Source organism: Diabrotica undecimpunctata, chromosome 4, assembly GCF_040954645.1.
Source record: "Diabrotica undecimpunctata isolate CICGRU chromosome 4, icDiaUnde3, whole genome shotgun sequence".
NCBI classification, from domain to species: Eukaryota; Metazoa; Arthropoda; class Insecta; order Coleoptera; family Chrysomelidae; genus Diabrotica; species Diabrotica undecimpunctata.
In genome coordinates this window covers 150,465,075-150,485,736 of record NC_092806.1, presented here as the reverse complement: position 1 = coordinate 150,485,736, position 20,662 = coordinate 150,465,075, and the positions used below count along the sequence as shown (strand labels likewise).

At 33.7% G+C, this 20,662-nt stretch overlaps 1 protein-coding gene across 3 annotated transcripts in view; it reads right to left on the bottom strand.

Annotated features, from left to right (window-relative positions):
* The window catches only part of LOC140440190 (coronin-2B-like), a 76,608-nt gene that overhangs the window by 12,527 nt on the left and 43,419 nt on the right, over positions 1 to 20,662 (bottom strand). For all 3 annotated transcript variants that reach the window (XM_072530517.1, XM_072530518.1, XM_072530519.1), the window contains 3 exons: positions 19,279 to 19,476; positions 18,898 to 19,014; positions 17,080 to 17,229 (listed from right to left, as the gene is read on the bottom strand). In XM_072530517.1, the coding sequence (XP_072386618.1) occupies positions 17,080 to 17,229; positions 18,898 to 19,014; positions 19,279 to 19,476 (465 nt within the window). The remainder of the gene's footprint in view (positions 1 to 17,079; positions 17,230 to 18,897; positions 19,015 to 19,278; positions 19,477 to 20,662) is intronic.

Here is a 20,662-nt window from a genome sequence, read left to right as displayed (position 1 = left end):
CAAATTACCCATAGGGGGTTGTAAGTTTTTAGGAGATTGTTTCCAACATCTAATACATTTGGACAATACTGAATTAACAGCTTGTTTAGAAGACATTATCCAAAACCTTTGACTAACCAAAAACTGAGTACTCTTAAATCCAGCATGTAAATACTTCTCATGATAATGACGAACTAGAAGAGTAGTAAGGCGAGATTTTTTTGGTAACAAAAACGGGTGTTTTGCTTCATACGATAACGAAGACTGAGATAGACGACCACCTACTCTTAAACACTGAGTACTATCATCTAAAAATACTCCCAACTTACGAAATGGTTTTGGAAAAGAATTTGATTGAATATGTTCTTCAAAATACTTCTCCTGTGTAAATCTGACAAGAATAATCAAGGAGTCTTCTAATTCTACAAAAGTCAAGGGTCCTGACCGTTTTGACCTTTTATAACGAGAGTTGTGCGCGAATCGCAACATAAAAGCCAAAATTCTTTGGATCGAGGTAAAAGACGATTTATTTTTCAGCAAACAAGACAAAAAATGTTCCTCACGAGTGGAAACAAACACTAAAGCTTTCTTTATCTCTTCCAAAGAGGATTTTTCCTGCAATGAGGGAGGAACCTTTGGAAAAATTAATGGAATATTATACAAAAACGAAGGACCTGTTAACCAGTCTAATTTTGATAGAAAAGCGGCCGGTAGCATGCCTCGCGAAGGCGCATCGGCTGCATTATTTCGAGATTCGATATAATGCCAAGAATAATTTTGACTATGGGACTGGATATACGAAATGCGATTTGCGACGAAAGTTTTGAATCTCGAGTGGGAGCTTTTAATCCAGTGCAATACGATTTGAGAATCTAACCAAGCATACACATTTTGAAATATTATATGCTTCCACGACTCTAACACAAACGACATAAGTTTTACCAAATGAACAGCAGCTAACAATTCTAATCGAGGTATAGTAATCTGTTTTATAGGAGCTACTTTCGATTTGGCACACAGTAAATTAACTTGAACTAAGTTACGAGTATCAATACTACGAATATAAACGACACAAGCATATCCCTTTTCACTAGCATCGGCAAATCCATGAAGCTCTAAGATGGGACATGAGAAAATATTCAAAAAACGAGGAATTTTGAACTGTGAAATAAGAGATAGTTCGCTCTTATATTGTTCCCATACCCGAATTATTTCCGAAGGAGGACGATCATCCCATTTAAGACCGGTTGCCCAAAGTTGTTGGATTAAATGTTTAATAAAAAAGGTAATAGGTGTTAAGTAACCACAAGGATCATAAATTCGAGCTAATTCGGACAAAAACGATCTTTTAGTACAAGGGACGTCTTGCAATTTGACTGAAAATTGAAAGACGTCGGACTGTGCAATCCACTTCAAACCAAGGATTTTTAATGAAGGACCATTTGCTTCTGGATCAAAATTAATGGAGTGAGGATTAATATGGGATTCAGGAAATTGCGACAACAATTTGGATTCATTCGAACACCATTTCCGTAATTCAAAGCCTCCTAACTTTAACAAAGCGACTAATTCGTCAACTAAAGTTTGTGCTTCTTCGAGAGTCGAAGCACCAAAAACAAAATCATCAATATACGAAGCGTGACGAATAAGCGAGACGGCGTTAGGAAAACGAGAGCCTTCGTCTAATGCTAATTGTTGGAGAGTTCTTAAAGCGAGATACGGCGAAGATACTATTCCAAAAGTAACAGTTAATAAACGATATTCCTGAATTTCCTCAGCGCTAGAAAATCTCCATAACACGCGTTGATAATCCGTGTGTTCAGGAGCGACTAAAATATTACGATACATCTGACGAATGTCCGCACACAGCGCAAAACGATTAAGTCTAAAATTCAACAACAGCGAGACTATGTTCTGTTGCAGCTTAGGACCGACCAGTAAATAGTCGTTTAAGGATTTACCGCGACTGGGACTTTTCTGAGACGCATTATATACAACTCGAATTTTACTTGAAACACTATCTGGTTTCACAACGCAATGATGTGGAATATAATACTTTCCCCTTTTCTTTTCGGCATTAGAGACTAACTGCATATGACCTAAATCAAGATACTCCTGCATATGAAAAGAATATTCTTTTTTCAAACTTGGTTGACGAGATAAGCGTCGTTCTAATGATAGCAATCTATTTAAAGCAATATCATAGCTATCTTGCAAACAAGGCGGCGATTCACGAAAAGGCAAAGATACAACATATTTACCCGAGACATCCCGATTATGCGTTTCCAGATAAATGTTCTCACACAGAACGTCTTCTGGTTCTAAAACTGGCTTTTCCGGTACGTTTTCCAGTTCCCAAAATTTCGTTAACGAAGAATTTAGTGGGTCTTCAATATTTGAAAGACAAACAAGCGAAGTCGACGAAAGGTTAGGTGTGCTAGTAGGTCCTAACAAAATATAACCAAAAACGGTATTTAGGGCATCTGGTTGTCCCGCTTTACCTTCAATTTTACCTTCTAACAACACCTTCGAAAATATGCTACAACCAATTAACAAATCTATAGATTGACTACAGTTAAATTCGGGATCGGCTAACTTCAAATTTTTAATATAATTCCACGTCGATATGTCAATTTTGGTGCTCGGCAAATCCGAGCAAACCCGATCTGTAATAATAGCCTCCAAGTGAAACACCGGTGACTCCTGATGACGAGGTTGGATAGAAAAACTTATTTGACCTTGATTCAGTTTCGATTGCATCGAATTGAGTCCGTTAACTTCAAATGAACAAGGAGTTTTAGGCCAACCTAATCTACTGGCAGCTTTACGACTAATGAACGAACTCATTGAACCTGAATCTAGAAGACATCTCAAGGGCTGTTTACACCCCTTACTATCAATCGCGTGAACTAAAACGGTACCGAGCAAAATTTCCTTTTTTGTCTCGTTTTTCTTCCCTATAAAACTAGCAGCACAATGTGATATTTCAGGCGAATTTTGTTCGACTCCCGATGCCCCTGGATTATTAGTATTTTCTATGGACGACTGACTATTGGAACCATTTCTATCAAAGTGCAACAAACTATTATGAAGGTGACTATTACATTTACTACATTTAAAGGCCTTTGGACACGACTTGACAGAATGATTAGCCTGATTAAGACACCTAAAACACGAGGAAGATTCTTTACAAAATTGGTATCTTTCTTTTGGAGATTTTTTCAAAAACAACGAGCAATGGTTAAGGAAATGACTTTGCTTACATAAAGCACAACATATTGACGACGAATTTGTAACAAAGGATGAACTACTATTATGCCTTGACTCATTGGAATGTTTATAATTACACTTTGGCTCCGTATAAGTTGGAGCCCTCGACGATTTCTTAGATTCACTTAAGCTACTATTCAAATTATCGTAAGCAATGTACTGAGTTTCAATAAACTCTACCAATTTTTGAAATGACGGGATTTTATTCGATTTATTTTCTAACTCAAATAACTTTACTGAATCCGCGTCTAATTTCGACAAAAGTAAATTAAACATAATAAAATCCCAATGTTCTGTCGGAAGATCTAATGTTTTCAATGCGGCTACATTTTCTAAAAACGTATCTACTAATTTAGCCAGATTTTTCGAATTAACTACCGATATTTTCTGTACGCCCAAGATCGCATCCCAATGCGCGGTCGCACAACGACGAACATTTGTGTAGCGTTTAACAATTAGATCGTAAGCAATTTGATAATTATCGCTATTTATTGACAAATTACGAATCAAACTAAGTGGAGTCCCTTCTAAACATCCTTTCAAATACTTAAACTTTTCTACGTCTGCTAGGCCTGCGTTATTATGTACAACCGAATTATATAAATCTAAAAATGAACTAAACTCCTTAAAATCACCCTTAAATTTAGGCAGCTCTATTTTAGGCAAGCGAATATTTGATTGTGGAACTACTACCGATCTAAATGGTTCTGGAGTTTCAAATTGTGGCTCAAATAATTCCGCACTAAATAGTTTTATTTTATAAAATTGTTCCAAAAATAATTCCCGAACATTTTCTTCAACCCTCGTATCCGCGTCTGGTACAGAAAGAATATTACTAATAATATTAGTGTGATGTTTTAAGAACTCTTCGCGAATCGAATCTAAATCCTCTAGTCTAATTTTAAATAAAGGGCGAATAGAAACGTCTGAAAGGGACTTAAAACCTAAATCGAAAATTAACTGAATATCATTTAACGCAGTTTTTCTTAAAAATTTGAGTTTCCTATTCTTTTCTTCAAGTTTTTCCATTTTAAATTTTTAACAAGTTTCAATAATATTATACAAACGAAAATGTATAAAAATGTGGTCTAAAACCCCGAAATTACCGATTTGTAATTCGATACTTTATTAAAACGACGATAATTCCCTTCTAAAAAGTCCCATATGGTCGACTTTACAAAAAGGTCATAAATTATTCTCGAGCCACGACAAGAGACGCAAACTTAAGATAAGAACCCTCAAAACGATAAAAAATACGACGAGACGAAACCAACCATTCAAATTTAAATATAACAAAAAATATTTTTTCAATAAATGAGTTCAAATCCGGCTAGATAGGCCAATGTGGGGTATTAACAAACAAATGTACTATTACAAATTAATAGTACTTAATTAACAGAACTATTCCTTCGGTAACTCTGGCGAGAAAATAATGGACTTTTCCTCATTGGTGCAAATAATTATTAAAATTTAAATGGTTGCAATAAACAATCAAAAACAACTTATAGGTTTAGGTAAAACTAGGTAAAAACTTACCGCTGGGTCTAATTACCAGGGTTTGCACTACAAAACAACGAACGAAATCAATTCAATATGCGTGCATGGGTTCACGTGCCGGGTTGCGTCCTTTCTTTTCAACGACTCGTGCTCTTCTCCTCGCGATATGTATTTCCGAGCCCTCAGCGGTACTATTAGGATCGGATGAATACAGGGGAGGAAAAATGTAATGATTAATTTATACAACCATATGTGAATTTAAACAGATAGGTTCAAACAAATAACTTCATTTATACGTTTTGACAATTTTGAAACAAGACAAGAACGAAAATCAGTAAATAAACTGACCCCAATAAAAGATGTATGTGATATTTTTATTTCTAATTGTAAGAAATCACTTAATCCAAGCGACCAGCTGTGTGTAAATGAGCAGCTCGTGCCATTTAGAGGTAAAGCACCATTCCGAGTTTATATGAAGAGCAAACCTGACAAGTACGGATTAAAGATGTGGGCCCTTGTGGACTGTACTACTTGTACATGTACAAATAAACATGCAAATTTATTTGGATAAGTTTTTGATTTGCCAATAAGAAAACAAGCAAATTTTTAAATATATTAATTTTTAGGAAAACAAGGTCCTAAGGACCTTGTACTGCTCCGATATTTAACTACGAACAGTATCGAGAATTGGAGAATAAGACCAAAATTTATCCTCTAATTGTAGGTTTTAGTTTGACACATACCTATCTTTATCTTGAGTTACGACTTTTTACTACTATTTATAACTATCCATGATTAGCTTCTACCTTCATAGAGAAAACATTGGCAACAGTTTTTTATTTGTAGTAGAAATCGAATCTATATCATTCGTCACAGGCAGATACATATACATTTACCTGTAGATAATAGGTAAGATATGATTTGGTGATTTACTAGCCACTATAAACAGCTTAAAAATCTAACAAAAACCACTTGAAACTTTTATTTATTTCGAGAATAGCCTATATCGGTGCATCTTTAGAATGCCATGAGTAAGTAGAAAGACGTCCAAAAGCATCTTGAGTGAACATTTTTAACTTGTTTAGTTTGATGCGGAATTATTAAAGTTTGGGAACCTCTGATATAGATAAATAATTTCATTTACCGCTTTGCGTTAGCTGTTTGTTGTGTAACACATTAGTCCAAATGTGTTAACATTTTTTATACAAACGATGCAACACTAGACCCACGAAAACAATGGCCACTACAATTATTTTTACTATCCGCTTCAGTGATCGTAGCCTACAAAAAGCGTTTCTAAGTTCATGCACTGAACATATCTACGGAAAATAATAAATAAATATCCAATTAGTTGTAATCAGGGGAATCTAAGAATTAACGAACTTATGGTGGAGTAGTTCAGTGAAGGACGTAGAAATAAATTAAGGGGTTATTTAAAATTTCATACCTACTTATTACTGTTATCACTAAATACGCGATAGTGATATGAATATGTTTATTTGTTTTGTTGTAAAATTCAGAATTTTTTAAACTAATTTTTTGAAATTATATTTAGTTACTGTTTACTATTCCAGTCGTCAGAGATTTGACCTCTAAAAATCATACGAACAAGCTGAATTTTACTGAGATTGTCAATTTTGAGACCCCAAAAAAGATGTAAAAAAGTTTGTCACTCCTACCATAAAACTTCCTACAGCAAAAGCTGCACTCTTCATCTTTAAAACACATTAAAATTTTTCTCGATAAGACACTGTTCAAAAGATATAGAATTTTTACCGTCAAGCAAATACAAATTTTCAAAATCGCCGATTGCTTCAAGCGTTGTTTCTGAGAGAACGGTTCATTCTACAGAAAAAGTGCTAATAAACATAATTTTGTTCAAAATTGATGATGTAATGTGATGCCTAGATATTTAAACTCCATCACTTGTTCTATTATCTGACCTTCCAGCTCCAATTTACATCTTAGTAAATTTGCTGTTGTAACCATGCATTTTGTTTTTTTTTTTGGGAAATTAACACGTTAAATTTTCTGGCGGTTATATTAAATTGGTGCAGCATACGCTGTAAATCGTCTTCACTTTGAGAGAACAGTATTGCGTCGTCTGCATAGCAGATTATTTTAAATTGTTTTTCTCTCATTTGGTATCCTTTTTTAATTCTTACTTTTTTTATTATTTCATCCATAATCAGGTTGAACAATAGAGGACTCAGGGAATCTCCCTGTCTTATCCCATTGCCAGCTTCAATAGGGTCGGTTAGTTTTTCTACTTTTACTTTTATTGTGTTGTTTGGTAGATATTTTCGATCGTTTTGACTATTCCTAGAGGTATCTCTCTTGCGTACAATAAGTGGATAACGTCTTTTAATTTGACCAGGTTAAATTCCTTCTTAAGGTCCACAAAACATAGATATGCCGGTTTGTTGTGTTCTAATGATTTCTCTTGCACTTTCCTCATTATAAATATAGCGTCGGTGCATGCTCTTCCCAACCTAAAACCGTGTGGTTCTTCTGCTAGTGTTATAATTTCATTCAGTTTATTTGTTATCACTTTGCTTGTTAATTTTAGCAGTGGCGGCTTTTGGGGGTAGGCAGGATAGGCCAGGCCTACCCAATAATTTTAAGAGCTTTAAAACTGAAAAACATATTCAAAAATTATGTTAATGCATGTAAATAACTTTTAAATGTACTAAATCACTCAATACATTAGCGTCCGTTAAAACAACTATGTTATTATATTACCACAGAAAGCATCGAATCGTATCAGGCATTTTAAATATCATTAATAGGTCCGATCGGAACTGGCCGACCCAGCTCACATAAGATCCCCGTACAAAAAGCGTTTTAAGTTAAGCAGCTTGCCAGACAACGATTTATATTGTCGTGCTTATGCTTGCTGTTTAGGCACCAGACTATCGGGCCTACGCAGACCATAGTTGTCACCTGTAGCGTAATAATCGAATTGTAATATAAATTTTCTTTTAAATTATGATAAAAAAATATGTAACATAATCTATAATTGTAACATATTTTTAAACAAACAACACAATTGCAAACAAGTGCACGGTTGCCAAATAAATTTAAAAAAATTCGTAAAATTCGAAAAAAAAATCACATTTGCATGATTTCTATATCCCCTGATTGTATGCAACTTACATATGGCAACACTGTCGCCGAGCATTAGTTCAATTTTCACTGTTACCTGTTATTACTAGTTGCACTAGTTGTTCGGCCCATAGATAAATAATATATTGGTTTAGCCAATCGAGGTTGATTTTTTTAAATGTTTCTTGGAATAGTGAGATCGTTTTATAACTGATACATAAAAATGAGTTTTTCTGACGCTTTACCAGGTTGCAGTAATAGTAATGTTGATACTGAGTGTTTGGACATTGTTGTTTTACTATTGGAATCGCCATTATCTAGAAGAACTGAAGTTGATAGAAAAAAAAATATTATGAATGAAAGGCCTACTCCAACATTGCGTATTGACCAAAAAGATGGGAATCTTGCTCTGATGCAAGGTCACTTTTAGCCTTACCACTAATAGGATAAGTGCGTTTTCAAATATTTTTAAGGGGTGGGTCATGACCCCGTGACCCCTTCCTCTAGATCCGCCACTGATTACACATAGCTATATGTATCTCCAGCTGATTCTCCAAGGGAAAGTAAATGGTAAGAGAGGACCGGGAAGAAGACGCATTTCCTGGCTTCAAAATTTGCGAAAGTGGTATAACACGACTACCACTGAACTGTTCCGCGCTGCAATAAGCAAAGTGAAGATAGCCGTGATGATCGCCAACGTCCGGAACGGATAGGCACTTTAAGAAGAAGAAGATATGTAATTTGCTGGCTTGGCCTACCCAAAATTTTACCACACCAGCCGCCACTGAATTTTAGTGTCGTGTTTAATAAATTATAATCTATTTCTAATGAGTGTAGAGTAATAAAATCTCATGAAGTATTCAAAAGCGCTACAGGGTAATCCGTCAATAATCCGTCAATAAATTCCGTCCGCATTGCAAAATTCTGTCGTTTCATAAAGAGCAGGTAGGTATCACCCTGTTTTAAGGGATTAGTCCATTGTTATCGACAGATAAACACTGAGCCAGAGGCGCGCTAGTGGGTTAATTGGCAAAAGAATATGCATTCTTAAAAATCATATTAAAGGAAATAAAAATGTAATACAGCAGAACAGTGTTATTAAAAAAATATAAAATGTAACAATAAAATATATACGAACCGAAATCGGGAAATACTCACAAACACACACGAATGAACTTTACATATTGAAACACTTGTGGGGAGTTTAAATCAATTTATTCACAAAAACTACAAAAACTTTACTGGATACGTTATTACAATTCTACATCACTATAGTCTTCATCCGAAGAACTGTCATCATCCCCTGGTGTTATAATTATAGGGTCAACCACCTGATCGACGAAGTTGTCCAGTTCCCACATTTTATCTTCCTCTTTTAAAACATGCTGGATTGCTTTTTGCCAGTTTTCTGATGTGATTTCCATAATGGCTTGATCAAACAATACCTTGACATCTTTCATTTTAAATGTGGTATTGTGCCTTGCAACATATCCTTTAACTTGTGCCCATATAAGTTCTATGGGATTTAATTCGCAATGATATGGCGGTAGGCGTAGCACAGTTACTTTATACTTTTCTGCTACATCTTCTACGGCATATTTTATGAAGCGAGATTTATGTTGTTTTACTACGGCTAGTAGTTCCTTCTTTATTGAATTCGTCTCAAACTGAATACCTTTATTTGACAGCCAGTTAATAATTTCTTGCTTTCTCCAAGCTGAAGTTGGTACCTTCTCTATGCGCCTTGAATGGTAGCTTGCATTATCCATAACCACGACCGAATCAGCTGGAAGAAATTTTAACATTTCCCCGAAGTAGTCTTCGAAGACATCCGAATTCATGTCCTCATGATAATCTCCCGTCCGACACGACTCAAAGCTTAACAAACCTTCTTTTAAAAATCCTTCTTCGCTTCCAATGTGAGCAATTATAAGCCTCTTCCCTTTTCCCGAAGGCACTTTAATACCCGTCGAAAGGCCTTCTATGAAAGCTTGGCGAGCACTTGTTACATTTTTATCTTGCCACATTTTTTGGACTATATAACCTTCGTTTATCCACGTCTCTTCAAGATAAAAATTTTTCTTGTGCTCTCTGCGGTACTGTTTTATAGTTCTCAAATATTTTCGTCTCCAGCAAATGATTTCATCACTTTCCATTAATAGTGCCTTTCGATTGTGCTTTTCCCAGGAAAAATTCATACTTTTTAAAGTTTTCCATAAAAGTTTTCTGGATATCAAAGGAATATCGTTATCTTGGCTTATCTCCATTAGTATTTTGTCAAGGGTGGGTATTTCCTTTTTAAAATAAAACGAATGAACTTTTCTTCGAATGTCACGTTTGGTGTCTTCACCTAAGATTTTTATTGGTCTTCCTGATTTTCTCTTGCATGGACTTAACTGGCCTGATATCTTTCTTTCTCGCAATAATTTAAAAATCGTGGACTGTCCAATTCCAGTCATTCGGGCACATCGCTCAACACTTTCTTGCACAGACAAACTAGGGTGATCGTGTTTTATGCAATCATATACATTTAAAATTATAACTTTTTCACTAACAGATAGCGGAGAATTTTTTACACCTCTTTTCTTTGGAGTAAATGTCGCCATTTTATAACTTTTTCACTATTTCTATATCACAATATTACTGTACGTTTAATTGGTGTAGTAACAATTACTAACTCGAATGTCGAATGATAATAATAAAATAAAAGAGGGATTATAATGAAAGTGTAAGTAAAACCTCATTACGCGTTATTAGTCTTCATGTTGATTTATTTTAGTTCTTAGTAATATTAGGAGGTGCGTCATACCCTTATCAGTTTCTTCTAATGCTTTTATTCGTTCAGTAAGGAAGTGAATTTGTTTTTATAAATAAAAATGTAATTAGCTTTAATGACCATATAATGGAATACGAGTTTGAAGAATAAGTTAATCGAAAAATTAAATACAATTGGTTATCACAAAATATCCAAAATATGATATCTTGAGGTACATCAATTTTTGACGACGAAGTTGACATCCGTCCATTTGCCTACGCCCATGACGACACCGAAATTCAGGCAAATTTTATGACACTTCATGATTTATTACTCTACACTCATTTGAAACCAATTATAATTCCTCTGTAATTTTCCGGGACCGATTTGTCTCCCTTTTTGAAGAGAGGTATTAGGATGCTTGATATCCATTCTTGAGGAATTCTGTTTTATTCTATTATTTTTTGGTTTAATAGTTGTTTGGTCAGAGAATGGAACAACAGAGAGAGATGGAAACGGTTGAGCGAGGGAAGGCAGTGAATACTGTAGAATCCCTAAAAATATATATGGTCAGATCTGGTCCTCCGTACTTTAGGAGTTCGTTCGGTATTCTGTCCTCTCGTGGTGATTTTCTATTTTTTATTTCCTTAATGCTTCCTTTACCTCTTCCTCCTCAATATTTATTTCTTCGTTTGTCGTAACCTCTGGTGTTGGTGGTTCATTATCGTCACCTTTAGCAAAAAATAGGAATAAGAAGAAGACATTCCTTGTTTAAAAATATTTTTGGAAGCATAAAAACGGACGGAGCGGTGGATCGCACAAAGGTGTGAAAAAAAAAATGGAGTAGTAAACACAGTACCATGCGTGTTTATTAATAAACTGAAATAAAATAGAATAAAATAAAATTTAGTATTTTTGATGTGAATAAGACACAAATTAAGTTTAAAAAAAGCTTATTTTTACATATTTTATAAAATAAAATGCAATCGAATCGAATCAAATATATTATCAAATCGAATCGATTATCGAATCGAATCGATTATCGAATCGAATCGATTATCGAATCGATTATCGAAGCCAATTATCTAAATGGAATGGATTATCGAAATGAATCGATTATTACCTAATTAATTATCTAATCGAATCATAAAATCGCTGTTTTTGAATATTGTTAATAACTTGAAATTCAATTTGTTTATAAATTTTTTTGAATAATTAGCTAATTTCTAAGGCTGGTCCAGATCATTTGACTGAATAGATCTCAATAATCCGGGGTTTATTTTCTTCTTTAAGACTTATACTAATAACATATGAAAAAAAGTTAAAAAAATAATTAGATTTATGTACAGAAAATTCTTTAATAATAAATAGCACCTTTTAAGCTTATAAACATTTACAATAACACTTACTAATAAGAAGAGTAGAATTTATGTCAGATTAAATGGCTAAAAAATATTTGGAAAGCTGGTTAAAAAACATAACTTTAAAAAAAATGTTCTAGACCCTTAGGAGCCAAGATAGCTCTCTTTTATTTAAATCACTGTTATTAAATTAACAACATTAAGGGCTGAAATTAACCAATCTTTTATAAGAAAAGTCTAAAGTTTTTACACAATTTTTAGCAAACAAAATTATTAAAAATTTTTTAAACTGTGAGTACTGTGAGTTCCGACTAGAGTACAATCAGTGAGGGTAACAGGCTGAAGTGCCAGCCCCGCTCTTCAAAAAAATCCAACACAGTTTCAAACCTAGAAATAAGAAGAAGAACAGGAGTTACGGATGCAGTTGAAAGCATCATCATCAGTGGCATCGCAGCTAGTTATGAGTCAAAGCCTTCTTCAGAACAACACTCCATCCACCCCTGTCTCTGGGAACTCTTCTCCATGCTCTCTAACTCCAATAGTTTTAAATCGCCCTCTAGTTGAAAGAATAGTCATGACCGAATAGAGTTGGGCGGAGCATGTTGTCAGACTGACGGATGATAGATGGACTAGAAAGATTCTGGAATAACGACCAAGACAAGAAGCATATCGAAGCAGATGACGTCCACCGACTAAATGAACGGATGACATAAAGGGCATCACCACGAATTGGACGCAAGAAGCTCTAGACAGAAATAACTGAAAAAGGGAGGCCTATGCTCAGCAGTGGGCAAATATAGTGCAAAAATTCATAGAGGTTTATATAAAATTGGGTTTTGAAAAACTTGCCCCCATGAAATTTTATTTCATTTCATGGAGTTTTAGAATAAGCAAATTTTGTTATCAAGAATGAAAGAATATTAATATTTTTGCGTCATTTCAAGATTTATAACGATTCTTCGAGAAAGTCATTGCATTGTCTCAAATTTGTACTATTCTTGAATAAATAATGCGGGTTTCCTATCTAAAAACATGGTTTCTGACATCATTCAATAAATATTATTATTTCCTTACTTTACTCCCATGAAAAATAACAAAAACACTTTATTTTAGACTTCTACTGTGGCCGTATTCCTCCTTAAGACGAAAAATGTTTTCGAATCGTCCGATTTTTCTAGTACTCCCTTGACAATTTGCCCCGAACCGCCTATGGTAGGCGGTGTACTAACAAACCTATAAAACCGAATCGACAAAAAGTAAAGTTTTACGTTATTGGAAAGTAAAAAAAGAATTGGATAGAAAGCTAACGAACTTGAACACTAAATATATTACTATAACTAGTATTACATGCGTTTTTATGGAATGTGTGCAAGTTCGATAGAAAGCAAGTTCATAAAAATTGATTATCGATCCGATACATATATAGAATATTGATATTTCATTAAAAAAACACATCGGTTTCAACAAGCCAATATTTATTGTGGTTTAAATTGAAATTAACATTGATTAGTCTAAAATGCAACTGAATCGGAAATTGTAAAAACGTGTTACCATAATATTATTAGCCCAAGGAAATACGCAAAAATACACTGTTTTTGACAGTCACTGTAATTAATATCTAACAATAACTGTTTTTGGGTTCTATATGGGTAGTAGAATAACAAAACTTATACAAAATGATCCAAAGGATTTTCGTATACATTTTATTATATTAACAACTAGCGGATCCGACAGACTTCGTTCTGTCAAATAGATTTGGAATGTGGCAGTTTATTTCTTTAATTCTCATGAACAGACACGTCACCATGATGATAGGGCGGTATGTGAGGGTCAGCTCGGGTGACCTAAGTATCTTCGCTTTCACGAACTTTGACCACCCTTTTGGACCCACTAAAAACCTCGACTGGGATGTCTGCCAGAGGGCTTCAAACTAAGATGGGAACTAATGGTTCAAACCTGATTGAAAAATAATCCAAAGGGATAGTGGGAACCTAAATGTGACACATATTTATAAAATGGGTGCTTTAATGACAAAACATATTAATTATATATTATTATTATTAATAACATAGGGTAAATAATCGATGTAATAAAGAATAATGAAATAAAACGTATATAAGTATTTTCAGCAATCGCTTTATTGTAAATCAAGTGAATCATAATTATTAACAAAAATCTGTTTTATTTTTATTGTAGTGCTTTATGATACACGATGTTTTTTGTTTGATACCTGGTGAATATACACACAAATCTGATGGTTTTTCAACACGGGAACAGGCAACATACAATTGACAATGTGAGAAACATGGGTTTTCTAGATTAATACCACAAACACCTAATGATTGCCCCTGGCACTTATTTGTGGTCATAGCAAAAGCAAGCCGCACTGGAAACTGTAGTCGTTTAAATTCAAATGTTACATCAGTTGGAATCATTGGGATGCGTGGTATCAAAACGTCTTCTCCTTTATACTTTCCTTTCAGTATAGTTGCTTCTATCACGTTGTTCAATAATTTTTTTATCGCTAACCATGTGCCGTTGCAAAGATGCGGTTGGTATATTTCTCAACATTATAACTACCGATCCAACCTTTAATTGATGATTGTGAGGTAGCAATTCTGGTAAATCCAGCTAGTTTAAAAAATCGGGGGATAGTTAACGACAGCATCTTGGTTAGTAGCCGAATCAACTGATTTATATATCCTCAATTCGCCTGTAATTTGTTCTTGAATTTTGAAATTTAATTCATTTACATCTATGTTTTTAGCAGCCAATATAGCTCGTTCGCTCCACCAATCATAGTTTATGTAATTTTGAGCAACATCTGGAAACACCTTTTGAATAAGTTCATCTTTTGATCGAGTTAAATGACAAAAACTTTGTGGAAAGTTAATGCAACCAGTCAAGGTGTCTATAGGAAATTTGCCATTACCAATGTCAATGAGTTGTTTAGAGAATATGTCTCCAGATTGGTCATTTTGCAACTCGACACGCATATTCTTGCTTAAGTGTAATACCTTGACATGTTTCCACAAATTGGAGGACTTTAAACATGAATTCATTTTACCAGCTGGCGTTGATCGTGGAATCACTGGCAATGTTTGACGATAATCTCTTGCTAATAAAATCATTGCACCACCAAATGGGTTATGATTGCTCCGTTGCAAACAAAAAACATTGTATATCATAAAGCACTGTAATAAAAATAAAACAGATTTTTGTTAATAATTATGATTGAGTTGATTTACATGATGATGATGATGATTTACAATAAAGCGATTACTGAAAATACTTATATACGTTTTATTTCATTATTCTTTATTACATCGGTTATTAACCCTATGTTAATAATAATAATAATAATAAATAATTAATTATCTCTATGTTTTGTCATTGAAGCACCCACTTTATAAATATTTGTCACCTTTGGGTTCCCACTATCCCTTTAGATTATTTTTCAATCAGATTTGAACCTTAAGTTCACTTCTTAGTTTGAAGCCCTCTGGCAAACGTCCCAGTCGGGGTTTTTAGTGGGTCCAAAAGGGTGGCAAAAATTCGTGGAAGCGAAGATACTTTATAGCCATAAAGTTCAAATTGACTCTACATTTAGTTAGAAAATATTTGTATGGGAAAAAGATTTATGGAAAAATTTTATTTTTATTTATTTATTTATTTAAAATTTTTTTTATTTATTTATGAAAAAAAGATCATTTCAGATCTATTTCTAAGTAATAACTGTATTAATGTTTTCTGGGAAATGTCAATGTTTTACCCATATACGGAGTGTAAAAAGTAAAGTTGTTTTTTCGTCTTATTTTGCAACCCCCTGTGGAATTTATTAAAAGGAACACACCTACATTGTTTGGACAACAGTGAATGCTTGTAATTTAATATAAACTTTATTGAATAGCAATAAAGTTCAAATTGATTCTACATTTAGTTAGAAAATATTTGTATGGGAAAAAGAAAACGGCTGTTTTAGAGTTTTCCCGGAAATTATTTGAATTTTTCTTACCGTAAAAACCATCCTTAGACTTCAAGGAAGATTTTAAAGAAAGGATTGTTAAGATTGGTCCATGCGTTGTTAAGTTATGCGCTTACCAACACATTTTGCGATTCATTTTTATATTATAGATAAGCAAAACTCTACATTAAGTAACTTAATGGGATATAAAAAGATGGGGCATTAGCGAAGAAAACATTTAAGAAAAAAAAACTAGAGGGAGTATTGTGAAAGTCTAAATCAAAATACTCCCATTAAGGATGTATGGAAAAAAGTAAATTGCTTCAAAATTCGAAAACAATCCAATAATTTACCTATTCATCCGGACGAATCACGTATAACAGAGTGTTCTATAGTTAGTATTTCTAGAAATAACATGTACTTACGTAACATAAAACGTCCATTTTACTTTTGGGAACTAAGAAAAGTTTGTATATAACCTTTGTAAAAAGCAAGTTATACGGATAAAAACCGAAAAAAAAAGATTTGAGAATTTTAATACTTACAAAACCGAGGATAGAGCATTGAGAGGAGGACAAGAATAAATTTACGTGTACTGCAAATAATAATTTAGTTACAGATAATACAACCATAGAGGAATCCCGTAATAAGGAAGAGCTAAAAGTATAACATTTAGTCCTCAAGAATTACAAAGGACTGTAGGAAAAATTAATGTTGACCAATTTAGCAAAAAAGCTACTTAAAATGTAAAAATGTAGATATTTAGAAGCGCGCAAAATTATTTAAGTCGAGTTAGTCTTTACCAATTATTTCTGTTATTTAATTTAGCAATTTCCAGAGACTGCTACCTTATGATTTTATTATTGATTTCGTTAAACGAATGCATGATTTCAGAATCAGAAGTGTCTATTTCTGTGTGTTGAATGAATGATTCCTTATGCTTCAGCATACGTTTTTTCAAGATTCTCTCTGTTTGACAAATGTAAATTGTTAAGCTGAGTCAAATATACCGTTGAATAATCAGTCTCACTCGACTTTTTATATTTATATTATCCTAAATTAACATAAAAACTTAAATAGTACACACCAGATGGTAGAAGTTTGTGTTTTAGCTTTTAAACACTAATATAAATTAAATCTATACTCACCAGATAGTCGAAACCTGCACTGAAGAGGATGTTTTCAGCTGTCGGATGCCACTCTATGTAGCCAACTCGTCTTTTGTGGCCCTGCAGTTCTACCAGCCAATCTGTTAGGTGCACCGAAAGACCTTCGTCGGGAATGTGCCACAATTTTATCTAAAAATGTTTTGATATAAAACGTATACATTGATTTCAATTTTAATGAGTAGATGGATGTCTTCTGGATGTTAGGTTGATTCGATCTTATAAATGTTCGAGCATAAGTGATATTTCAGAAATAAAGCCAAATTGGCAATACTGCCTAAGTTGCAACTGGAAACTTGAAGAATCAGCACGTGGTTGTTTTGTTGTATTATAGTCCTAGCTAAAATGGTCCTAGTACTAAAAATCCTACATTAATTCATCGGGTTACAAGTGAGATTTGTGGTGAGCAATTTTAAACTGTAATTCAGTGTCCCATTGAACTAGCAGGCCGATAAAATCAACTGATGAGCGTCAATTTTCCTAACGAATGTGAACGTGTGACAAAATATCCAGTGCTACCGGAGTGTCAACTTCATCTGTTTTCTGAATTTTGAAAAGCGACTTGCAAAAAATGATAATTTCTGCTCGTTAGGTTCCTCACTGTGTGACTAGTGAACAGAAGAACCAATATCTGAAAATACCGTAACACTATTGTAACAAAAATTCACTATTCAAAGTCATTCATTGATATTTCTAATTGTCGCAATAATTGATGCGACAAGTTCCTAGATTTTGAAGCCAGAAAATTGTTTAGAGCTTGAGGATCTTCTAAGCGGCTATGGCCTTGAAAATATCTGCGCGCCGGCTCGTCCAAAATTATTAAAATTTGTACGGTCGAAGCGTAAATTTGTAGTTTGAGCATGCATGACTCATAGCCATTTAGAAAATCTACCACCTCTGCCATCCTCCTTTCAACAATTGTCAGCGCTTTTCTCGTTCTTTTAACGAGCTACTGAGCTACTAGTAATCGAAGAAAATACATCTACGTAGAAAAATCTACGCTTCTTTTTCTTCTGTCTAATTCTTCTGACGAGCCTAATTTTATTAATTGATCTTCTAGAAAGTTCCCTTGAACTACAACTACACCATTCAGGCAAGTTTCTCAGTCAGGATATTTTTCTTCGGCCTTCACTCTTCTTCTTCTCTTTCCTTTATTGTTGCCAATGCCTCACATTCTTTGTTCAATCTGTGAAGTACCTCTTCATTTCTTATCCATCTGTCCACGATATATTTTTTTAAAATACGACGGTAGTAGCACTGTTTAGACATAAATTTTATTTTGTTAAATTTAGGTACTTGTGTAGTGAGAGTTGGCAAGCCTGTTATGATTGATGTAACGGCTGTCATATTGTAATATCTCTCTCTTGTCATGCAGCAATAAAATGGTAAACACGTCTCCTTATTTAATTGAAGTTTGTATGTACTTTAATACTAAATGATAGAATCACGAATATGGTCAATCACCATTAATTATCCAGAAGTTCATACAAGTACATCTCAAAAATTTCAATTTTTCTTACGTTCTTCTGTTTTAAATAACAATTAAATCGCAAACTTTGTGGGCAGACTCATCATAAAAAGAAGAATTGTGGCAAAATAACAGATGCTTCTATCTTGGCAAAACAAGCGATACTAATAGAGTTGAACTTTCTTATAACTTTCCTAGAAATTTACAATTCACCGTTACATTGCTACATTCACCAATTGTCGATATTCAAGCAATATTACTCCGCTTATGTACATTTAACTCCAAGTAAGAACTACAATATTTATTTTATTTATTATACTTAAAAAACTTACCGTACAATCATCTGAACAGGAAGCGATAACATTGTCATTAAAAGGATTCCACTTTATATCTAAAATTGGACCCGAATGGCCAGTGACTTTGCTAGCATTAAAATCCAATCTGCCAGTCTGGTAACAAAGAAAAAATAAATAGAATACTATGTACAATAAATAATGTGTTCATATTATTATTGTGTATCTAAAATAACAACCGTCGTCAATTTGAGTTTAAGTTTTTGTTAAAGAATCTCGAAAACAACAGAATGTGTTTATATTTTTAATATTTACGCTCACATTACTAGCTGTCAATTTCATCAAACTAACCTGATCATCACGACAAACAATCATTTTTGAAACAAAGTTTTTTATTAATATTAATAATTAAAAACTTACGCAGTTGATTGGGATAACGATGAAAGCTCCTCCACCGGCCACTTCCGTAACGACAGCTACGAATTTTGGATTGACTGCACAGAATTGGGAATCGTGCGCATTTTTCGTGATCGGAATGTTGTCGTAGCATTTTTCTCTTTTCGCCGGTTCACCGTATACGTGCCGAAATTTCGAACTTCTCACTCCCTTAAACCAGAGCTGAAACAAACAATAAAGTTCTTAGTACCGTTAGCAGCAATTAATTTTCATTCAAAATCAAAATCATACGGAACTGAATAGATTATGTCACAGAGCACGATACAGCCAAGCAGCAATACTGTAACCCGGTAAATTGTACGGAATTTAAATAGGTAGAATTGATACAAGAAAACACTGTGGCGAAAGAGATGACGTCATGCTAGGTAAGTTAGTTTCTTATTGAAGGTGTAACATTTAAAAAAAAATTTCTTTTTTTTAAATTTAACTCTCTAACATACGGTGCTACTGAGTGCTCTATGTCGCTTTGAAATCTTTTTTTACTGCCTTTTGCGAACTGTTAAAAGCGCAACCGTCGCAGGTTAAGCAATGTTATCCTTTAAACACGACTTTCTGCCATAAATCTTAGTTTTAAATTAATGGGTAAGGACGGAATTAGAAAGTTGACATATGTCCGAGCTATAGTTACTTTCTGATAGATAATCAGTGGGATGCTTTTATGAGTATAGTTCAGAAAATTTTTATACAATGTTTTCCACTCAAAGAGATAAATTCAGCAAATAAAAAAAAATCACAAAAGTACTTTAAAAATGATGATATAAAACATTGTAAATCTAGGCTTGATGTTTTGTTTACACTGTCTACCAATAATGTTGATTATAAAGATATTTACAGGACAGAAAAACGCAAATACAATTCTTTACTCACTCAATCTCGAAAAAATTGTTATAAAGAACGAATTGAAAATAGCGAAAATAAAACTAAAATGGCTTGGCAATTGATAAAAGAGATTAAGAGTAATTCCAAAAATCAAGGTAATTTCTGTTTAGAGGGTGACCCTCAGGTGCTTTCTAACGAAATTAATCAATTTATGGCAAATGCAGCACCAGAAGCTGTAAAGAAAATAAAGCATGTAAAAAATTTTCAAATTAATACCGAACAAACTAATCATTGCATGTTTTTAACTCCCGTTTCAGAGAAAGAAATAAGTCACATAATAAATAACTTAAAAAACAAGCATAGCTCTGGTTATGATGAAATATCAACCAACTTAATTAAATATATTTCATCAGAGATTTCTCTTCCTCTTTCTTTTATAGTTAATGCTTCTTTCAGGCAAGGTAAATTTCCTCAAAGTTTAAAACTGGCAATTGTGAAGCCACTACATAAAAAAGGTGATGTTACTAAG